Source organism: Nannospalax galili, unplaced genomic scaffold (genome assembly GCF_000622305.1).
Source record: "Nannospalax galili isolate Female #2095 unplaced genomic scaffold, S.galili_v1.0 scaffold37, whole genome shotgun sequence".
Taxonomy (NCBI): domain Eukaryota; kingdom Metazoa; phylum Chordata; class Mammalia; order Rodentia; family Spalacidae; genus Nannospalax; species Nannospalax galili.
The window spans coordinates 1,915,431-1,925,516 of NW_008339765.1; the positions used below are offsets into that span (position 1 = coordinate 1,915,431).

Sequence of the window (10,086 nt, forward strand, 5' to 3'; positions counted from 1 at the left end):
GATAATTATAATTGAGATCTATTGTTATTCAGTGGCACAGAATATACAAAAATATAGATGATTATTTGAGCGCTTAAGTTTCTGATGAAGGAGTCAGAATTCTCCATGAGAAAATTCCCTGTAAGATTTAAAGTGATAATGAGCTACTGACAGTTCATGGCTGCTGGGGGAGGAGAATCACTTTTCTTTGGGGGTTTGGCCTCTGGTAGGTTGCCCATGCCCCAGTAGATTACCTCAACTCATGCACATACAGGCACCACTAATTCAACCCAGTGGGCTAAATAAATAAAATAGGATATATAGTTGGGAGGGAGATGTGTTGGGGGAGCTTGAGGGGAGTTAGGAGGGAGTGAATATGATCAAGATAAATTGTATGTATGTGAATTTCCAAAGAACAAATTTAAAAAATTATTAAAATAAATAAATAAAATAAAAAGAATGAGGATTAGCTAAGAAAACCATGACAGAGGAACAGCAATAGGCAAAGGAAACAGCAAGTGCAGAGACATAGAGACAGTCTGAAGACCATGTCCATCTCATTATGCAACTCTCCTCAACTGAATCATACATTCAATCTATGAACGTATTCAGTTATTTAACATTTCTTTGGATGGCACTGGAATGACCAGTTGAGCTTTTTATTAGATTAATCAGTCCTTTAGATGATATTCAAATTCAGTTCCCTCTGCCCTCTACCATCTTGGTATGAGTCCATGATGAAACCTTGCAAATGCTACTACATTAGAAGAAGATACTTTTCAGTTCCCTGCAGACTTCAAAAGGAGGTTTTTAGCATTATTATAGTTAATAATAATTGCAAATAAAATTCTCAGCTTTTATGCCATAAAAATTGATTCTTACTATACACTTCTCTATGAAAATGCCATATGCCTTAAAAAGTGCTACTAGAACAAATTATAATACAAAGCATTTACACAGCATTTGGGGGCGGATAATTTAAGTTTATTGCCCTTATGTTAGTGGAAAGAAAAACCTTAACAGGTTAGTCATCTTCCCCAAGCCATGCGATTTATTGTGGTACAGGATAACAAAACTCAACATAAGGATGTCCCTCCAAAGGAAAAACCATCTAATCTATTTATACAGAGTAGAGTTGCCTGTACATGGTTTATTTTTGTTGCCATGGAAACTGTAAAACAAATAAACAAAAACATCAAAGTGCTAGGACAAATTTCTTAGATAAATCTAAGGCTGGACAGATACTGCTGGCTTAGCAGTTAAGAGTCCTTGCTGCTCTTGAAGAAGACACTAGTTTGATTCCCAGCACCCATGTCAAGTGACTTACAACTGCCTGCAACTCCAGCTCCAGAGGATCCGACTCCCTTTACTGACCTCCTTGGGCAACTGCAATAACATGCACATTCCTCCATATAGACACACAGATACACAGGAATAAAATTTAAAAAAAATGTAAATGGCATTTACTTCACGATTTATCAACTAGCTGATATCTAGTCCTGCTAATGAAACCGCACAGTGTGTCTGCCCCTGGGAGGCCAGGTTTGTTAGTGACAATGAACATCACTCCTGCTGGGTAATGTTGCTGCTTATGCTAGTAGCTCAGCACCAAAGAGTTTTCATGAAGAGGAGGGAGGCCATGATGCTCATATGCCTGATTAATGGTGTTGGGGCATAGTTTAGATGAAGCCAGCAAAGAGAGGGACATTAGCATTTGTGCAGAAATGGACAGAAATAGATACCACCATGTTAAGCAAAATAAGCTGGACTCAGAAAGTGTTGAAACCTTACTTTCACAGGTGGAATCTAGAATATATGCATATTATTCATATTATTAGATGCATAGGTTATATATGACATTAAATTGATTATATAGGATACTAGATAGATATATATTTTATATGATATAGAAGTAGAAGGAGGTCTAAAGGAAAGGAAGAGCACAAGAAAGTAATGAGAGAAGATAAATAAATGTTTGTGTGCTTTCTTGTGTGGTGCTAGGAATCTAGGTCATGTGTGTGATATGATGAAAACACAAGAGGGGCTGCTTTCAGGGGAGGAAGGTTACTGCTGAGACAGTGGGAAAGGAGGAACAGGGGAGGTCCATAGGGAGATGAATATGAGCAGAGCATAATGATATATATGGATGGAAATGTCATAATGAAACCGACTATTTCATATCCTAACTAAAAACAGGTAATGTGTTATTTAAAATATCTCTTTTTTTAAAAAGAAGAGATACTATTGCCCGATATGTTTCTGCTTAGTAGACTCTGGATCACCAAAGTTTGCAAAGTGTGTAGTTGTGTTTATTGATTACCAGGTGGCCCCAAAGCAAGATTAAAGAAGGAAACCATCAAATAGCAAACAAAATGTCAATACACTTCTCTGAGATATGTTATAAATTTAAAACATAGTTTGAGGCTCCCAATTTCAGTTACTATCAAGTAAGTTTTACAAAACAAAATTTGCCCCTCCTAAAACTGATAGAATTCCAACATTTCTTCCATAACCAACATACATACATATATATATATATGTGTGTGTGTGTGTGTGTGTGTGTATTCAATGTTTACTCTGTGGAAAGTTTGGCATCAAAGCACCTGTGGGAAGGATGAGGTCTTGGTTCTCACAGGTCTTGTGTTTTTTAATGATTTTATGGACCATTCTGAAGTTGTCATGCTTCTGTGATACCCAAAGATGGAAAGATATTACAGGTAAAATATGCCTCTAAGTGTATCTTACTGTGTAGTCCTTCAGGTCAGTGGTTCAGAAAATTCAGTGTGTCTCAGAATTATTTGGTTGATTCAAAATGGGTTCAGTAGGTGTAGGAAGAGCCCAGTGGTTTGTTTCTAAGGAGTCTCCAAGGTAAGTTCACATTTCCTTTGAACACCTACAGTGTCTTCTCAGTGATGGTAACTCCAGCTCCAGAGGAGCTGCTGGCCTAGACAGATACACACATGTGTTGCACATTCATATACGTGGGCATATACACATACACATACATAAAATAAATGAATATAGTGCTTAATTATTAACACATTAACCTTCCAAAGAGAAAATGCAATATTTTCTAAAACCTTTAAATGTACTTCAACAATATCCTGCCTGACAATAATTCTTTAAGTTGAAGCTGACACTCCAACATTATAAATGACAGAAAAGAAGATTTTTTTACAAAGAAAAGTTATAATGAAAAGATATAAACGTGGCCAATTAAAAGTGTCCTTTATTGCTAAGAGAAAAATAATAAAATCTTTAATTCTCCCTTAAAAAACAGTTGAATTTATTGCCCTTTGAAATAAAATTGTACTATAACCATTTAAGGCTTAAATACTTCACTATAAATGCCAAATATAAATGACTGCGAATTTGTCATTAGCAGATTTTCTAACTGGTAACCCTCTTCACGCTTAAGACAGACTCATTTTGCCTTAAGCCTATGAAGACACCGTATCAGCAGAGTTAGGACACAGACCATTTCTGAGACAAAATTTTTGTATGTATACAATATCCTTTTTCCCTCATTTTTGTTAACCTTCTCTTTTGGCTTCCTCCTACGTAATATTGTTTGGGAGGACAGCTCATTCTCCCACAGGCAAAGGAAACCCTGTACTTTCCCAGACCAGGATGTAGCGTTCACACGTATCTTCATCATGTAGCATCTCCCCTGACAGCTCCTCTGCCTTCTGTGCGTCTACATCAGTGTTGAAGTAACACTTAAGTTTCTTTTCTACTTCCTTAAGACAAAATCCCTTGGGATTAGGCACCAAAATTCACAATCTCCAAGGCAGAATAAAATATATAGATACTGTATGAACAGCTTTTGCCCTTATAATTTAAAATTATCATGAATTTGAGTGGCTCATACATGTGTTTTATGACAACATAAATGAGTTTTTGTTACTTATTGCATTACAAGTTCTTACAGATATCATTATCATTTTTTAAATAATAAACTACAATATTAGCTCAAGTTCTATTTAAAACTTGATGTGTGCCCATCCTCTAGATTAGAAGATGGAACTAACAGTGAGATGCTGCTTTGACTAGTCTAAGCCAGTCTGGCTAGGCCAATCAGTGTCATTATCACATTATTAAATGCTTATTTTATAGGGACCAATAGGATGATTCAGAGGTTAAAGTTCAAGCCACAGAACCCATATAAATGTAGAAGGAGAGAATTTATTTCACAAAGCTGTCCTCTGATCTCCACACATGTACCATAGCACACATATGTCTGTACGCTCCTGCGTGCACAAAATAATAATGATTTTAACATAAATTTGAAGAATGAAGTAATATTTATCCTAATTCCTTTAGGCACACATGATTTTCAGGCTTATGTTAAAATGTTAAAGACATAAAAGGTATATCTGCATGGTTAAGAACACTTTAGAGTGGAGAGATCGCTTACTGGTTAAGAAAATACTGTTCCTCCAGAGGACCTGAGTTTATTTCACAGCACTCATATTGGAAGCTCACAAGTGCCTGTAACTCTAGCTCCTGGGTATCTGATACCTCTTTTTGCAACTGAGGGCTCACAAACATATATGATACACACACACACACACACACACACACACACACACACACACACACATATATATGTATATGAGACATTTTTAAAGAGAGTGAATATAAGTCATTTTTGAAAAGAGAGAGAGAAAGGGAATGCTTGTGTTCAACTGGCTTTCCCCTTTAGGAAAAATAAAGAAAAATTTAAATTTTCAGTCTCACTAGAAATATTTCTAAGTGAACTTAAGACTTGGCTGGGAGCTTCAATTTACTTTCAAGATAACCATGAAAAGCCAAGACAGTGACGACAAAACCAAGATGTAATTTTTCAGAAACCAAGTTCATAATACCGCCAAGATTGGATGTGTATTTCATATTCCCAAATATTCCCTGACTCTTTCCACTATATACATGAGCAGAAAATACTTTTTGGTGTTTTTCTTTTAATCTTTGCTGCTCCTACCTTGACAATAAATTTTATAATCATTTCAGAAATGTGTCAGTGACTTTTTCATTCTCTGTGGTGAGCGAGGGGGTTTTGAGTGCATTCCTCTCAGCATCCTCTCCAAGGTGATCTGATAACACATAACACACTTTGTACCTTGTTTCACTTCCTCTGCTTGGTCCTCTCTTGCCAGTTTTTAATATAGGAACAAACAGACCAAAGGACATCAGAAAAAATTATGTCAAAGATGGATCAATGGGGCTGGAGAGATGGCTCAGAGACTAAGAACGCTTGCTGCCCTTGCAGTAGACCAAAGTTCAGTTCCTACCACTTACACTGGGCAGCTCACAACCACCTGGAATTCCAGTATCAGAAGATCTGACCCCTTCTTCTGCTTTCTGCAGGCACTAGAACACAAATGCACATACCTGCTACAGACACATACATATACGTATACACATAGAAACAAATAAAAGAAAATGCTACTTGAGATGGACAAAGCAGATGTCAAACAACCCAAACAATGTGGTCCACTTTCTTCCATTTTGGCTCTTCCCCGTCCCTCCCTTCTGGAGTTCTTTCATTGTCTGACCACAAATAGCTTGCACTGGCAGCAGCTGCTTAACTCAGTGCTCAGCAGATTTCACCAATTTAGTACTTCAAGTGGGGGAAAACATGCACACACACACACACACACACACACACACACACAGTTCAGTCAAACAAATCCTTTTTTGGATTTTTGGATTTTTCTTCTGTTTTCAGCTAATGCAACTCATTTTTCCCTTTCTTGCTGCATTCTTTTTAACAGTAGTTACAGTCAGACAAAGGGAAAGCATCGTTTGCTACAGTGACAAAAGAAAGGGATTCCCTACAGGTTTCTTACACTGAGTGATGTTGGAATAGTTCCTTCAGGGTTTAGAATGTCATTTGAAAGTAGAGCAATATGAAAGTTATTCAGTATCTGAATATTTCCAAAGTCCTAAATTGGGTTATTATTATCTTCAGGCCAATACAACTCCACAAGGGGAGTTTATTTTAAATCATCAGACAATAACTCCAGCAGGGAGGGAGAAATTATCTGTGAACAATGGCTGAAACCAAGATTCCAAAAGTTCACAGTGCCTTTTAAATTCCAGTGCACCATCGCTTTCCAAACCTCTCTCAATCTTAGGGTTTTTTTTCCCTTTAGGTTGTTATTGCATTTTGCTCACAGGCTAATGCATTACCTAAATATAGACAGCCATTTTTAGTATAAATTCCAAAAGCCATAAATGTTTCATAATTGAGGACATAATTCGAAGTAAGAGAGCTTTCCCACTTATCCCTTTTTATGGTTGCAAATTGGAAAATACTCAAGTAATTTCTCCCTTAATAGTTCAGTGCTGGCAACTCTGTCTACTTTATGAACCTCACCAGCATCTTTTGCTCCCCAGAGCAATATGGGGGTTGGTAGAGAAAATAACTTAACTTTTATAATTAACCAAATCACCCAGAGCCCTGATGCAAGATTCTTTCATTAAGCCATTAATATAACACATTGCTAAGTAGTGGGTCATCCAGTTTTTATGATACTTTTCATTTCGATTCAATGGCTGCAGTGGGTATAAAAACCCAACATCTGCAAGATCAGCAAGATGAAGAAAAACTCTTATTCTACAAACAATCTTTTCTGCTTCACAGTTTGTCAAAGAGCATTCAGTGCCAGAGAATTAATAAGTACAGGGACTGTTGAGTCCCAAAAAGTAGAATTCATTTGTACCTACCCACTAAAGAAAAAAAAACAAATTAATTGTTTGATTCCTGTGACCACAAAGTCTTAAACAGAAAGCCATTGGTTATTTTATGTTTTCCAGACAAAGGTAGATAGCTTGTAATTCTATTCTACTTCAGACTCCAACACATATTTCCTACTAGACTTTATATATCACAATTCCAAATGGCATCTATTTCACTTCTTGGCATTGTTCATTAGTGGTATGCTTATATAATTGACAAATGTAGGGCTCTTATATGCAGAGAACAATTGAAATCCTAAATCTCAACATTTCGTTTCTAAACTTGGACACAGTACAGAAAACCCAACGCTGAAGAAAAGGATTATGCCTTAGCCATTAAGTGTGTGTAAATTATCTGGATTTGGACTCTCCATGGTTTCAGTTAACTCCCTCTGTTTATATATTATGAGTCTAATTTTACATTGCTGAATGTATCCTGGAGACCTCAGCGTCTTTAAAACATAAATGAAGATAAATAGAGTAAAATGTGCAGTTCATAGCCTACTTATTGCTGAAAGACTCTGAAACAGGGCAGGAAACTTCATCAGAAAGTGATATTACTGAAAATTGTACTACATTTGTAATTACCATTAATGTAGTTTGTCAAAGGCCAGAGATATACTCCCCCCAAATCTGTAAATCATAAAATACTAGGCTTCTTGGATTCCAGACTCTTAGTAAAAATAAGCACAATGTTAGAATGATAGGTGGAAACTACTGAGAATGACTCATAAGATTATCAGTTGTCATTACAAAAGTTTGAGGGGAGCCCATCACTTTGACTGAAAATACTAAGTAATCACACAGACATTAATCCAGGAGATAAGCAGCAAGACCTAGCCAATCCCTGACTGAAAACAGAATCATCCCAAGTCTGAGTGAGAGTGATACAAACATCACTTTGAACCGGAAAAGAAAACAAAAGTCTGAGCTTCCAATTCACATTCATCCACATATTTTCAAAAAAAATCTCAAACTTGGTATAAGCACTGAGTTAGACAGTGGGTCCAGTCCTTTCACTGGTTCTGAGTCACATCTCACATCGTAACATATATCTGTGAACACGGTCAGGAATTTTTCCCCATATAGCCCTTTACAGGCTAAAGTGACTTAGTATATCCACCAGCTCAATACTTACAATAAGGAATTCACTTTTCCCTGGGCAGAAAAGAACTCTAAAATGCACATGAATATAAGATGCTTTGCCCACATTTATATTCAATGTAATGTTTTCTGTTTCAACCAGTTCACAAATTCCTCACACGTTCCATGAAGAAAACAGACATGGATAGAAACTCTTCTAGAAATTTTTCTAAAGTTTATTCCTGAAACATGCCATAGATAGATTTTCGGTCAAAAAATAAAAAGCCAGTCATCAGGATAAAAAAGGTTCTATGGAAAACTACTGTTTCCAGTCCACATACACAAAACATCACCAAAGTCTTTGCAGCCTTCAAATGAAACTCAAACCAACCAGGTAACTCCACTAGCAGTGCCCTGCTGCACCGTGCCCACGAGGGTGTTGCACGCCTGAAGACACCTGTGCAGAATCAAAGGACAGTACAAAAACCAGGTCCTACCTTGATGGTTTTGGATGGCTGACACTTGATGTGATGCGACACGCTGGCTGTTTGGTTCATAGTTCAGGACCCTGGACAGTGCACATCCACAGCTGACTTCCGAGAAGAACAAGAGATCAGGTCTCTGCTGGACTTCAGCAGGGGGCTGCTGCTGTTGCTGCTGCTCCTGCTGCTTCTGTTGCTGCTGCTGTCTTACTCTGCAGGCTGAAACGCTGTCAGGCTGGAGGGATCTGCAGCTCACTTAGCCCTAAATAAAGCATTTACTTGGTTCATCATTCTCAGAGCTCTTGGCGATACAGGATAGAAAGCCAACTGTTCAAATTCACTTGTTCTGTATCTTTTCAGTACTGAGTTGTGACAGATCTACAATGCAGCCAATGATCTTGGCTCTCAGGCTCCTTTCAAAGGGATGAATACCAAGAAATATACAGAGATCAATTGCAGTCCTACAGTTTAAAGGGGCACTCTCTCCACAAACCTGTTCTATTCAGACTGTACTTTTTTAAAGTCCAAAAATTCTCTCTCTCATTTTTACAATAATGCATTATCACTTTAGCATTAAATCTTATTTCTTCCTACAATTAAAACACAGTAAATGCTGGGGATGACTTGTTGATAATACTATTATTTTAGGGTTTTACTTTTATATGGCAAAATATTTGTAGTCCCTATGGATACTTAAGACATTCTACAGTAGCATTCAGCTAAAATACTGCTCTCTGCATAAGCTGTGTCAAAGCTGAAGACATATAAAAAGTTTTCAAACACAATAGCTATTGTAGTTACAGGATGTTGTGCAAAAGCAAAACAAAAAAAAATGGCTTCAATTTTTTTCCTCTTCCCACTTTACAGTGTAAACATCATTGAGACCATGGTTTTTTATTCATTGGGACAAACTAAAATTTGGTTCATAACTAGTCAACTTTTTATAAATATCATTGTAGGAAAATAAATCATCAATGTTCATTAATTGGATTTCCTCACAAATCACCCTGATTCTCTCAGCACAGCACCTAGAGGGATGTGTTTGTCCCATTTGGAAGTAGGAGAACCCAGAATCTTGAGAAAATGAAAAACATTAATTTTCAGTCTTTATTATGAAATATTTTAAGTACTCTAGACTGAAAGTTTTTCCCTATGTATTTTTGAAATTCAAGACCTTAAAAAGTTGTTACATTTATTTATTTTCTCTATTCCCTCTCTCTCTCTCTCTCTCTCTCTCTCTCTCTCTCTCTCTCTCATGTGTGCATGTGTGGCAGTCAGAGGAAAACTTGCAGAAGTTGGTTCTCTCTTTCCACCATGTGGGTCTCAAGGATCAGACTCAAACTCAGGCCATCAAGCTTGGCCGCAAGTGTTTTTGCCTGCTGAACTATCTCACAGACTCAATTCATTTTTACATTATTTCCTTATTTTGTGTGTATGTACATGTGTGATACTTGTACCATACATGCACAAGCACACATAAGTATGATATATGATGTGTAAATAGATGATAGACAGACAGAGATAGATAGATAGATAGATAGATAGATAGATAGATAGTGGCCGCAAGTGTTTTTGCCTGCTGAACTATCTCACAGACTCAATTCATTTTTACATTATTTCCTTATTTTGTGTGTATGTACATGTGTGATACTTGTACCATACATGCACAAGCACACATAAGTATGATATATGATGTGTAAATAGATGATAGACAGACAGAGATAGATAGATAGATAGATAGATAGATAGATAGATAGATAGAGAGAGAGAGAGAGCTCCATAAAAGTTCTCACAGGAGACT

At 36.9% G+C, this 10,086-nt stretch overlaps 1 protein-coding gene across 1 annotated transcript in view; it reads right to left on the reverse strand.

Moving 5' to 3' along the window:
* The window catches only part of Dpp10 (dipeptidyl peptidase like 10), a 1,579,922-nt gene extending 1,571,326 nt beyond the window's left edge, over positions 1–8,596 (reverse strand). The window contains exon 1 of the mRNA XM_008834545.2: positions 8,301–8,596. Within this exon, the coding sequence (XP_008832767.1) occupies positions 8,301–8,360 (60 nt within the window). The 5' untranslated portion in view covers positions 8,361–8,596. The remainder of the gene's footprint in view (positions 1–8,300) is intronic.
* Between the last annotated feature and the right edge of the window lie 1,490 nt (positions 8,597–10,086).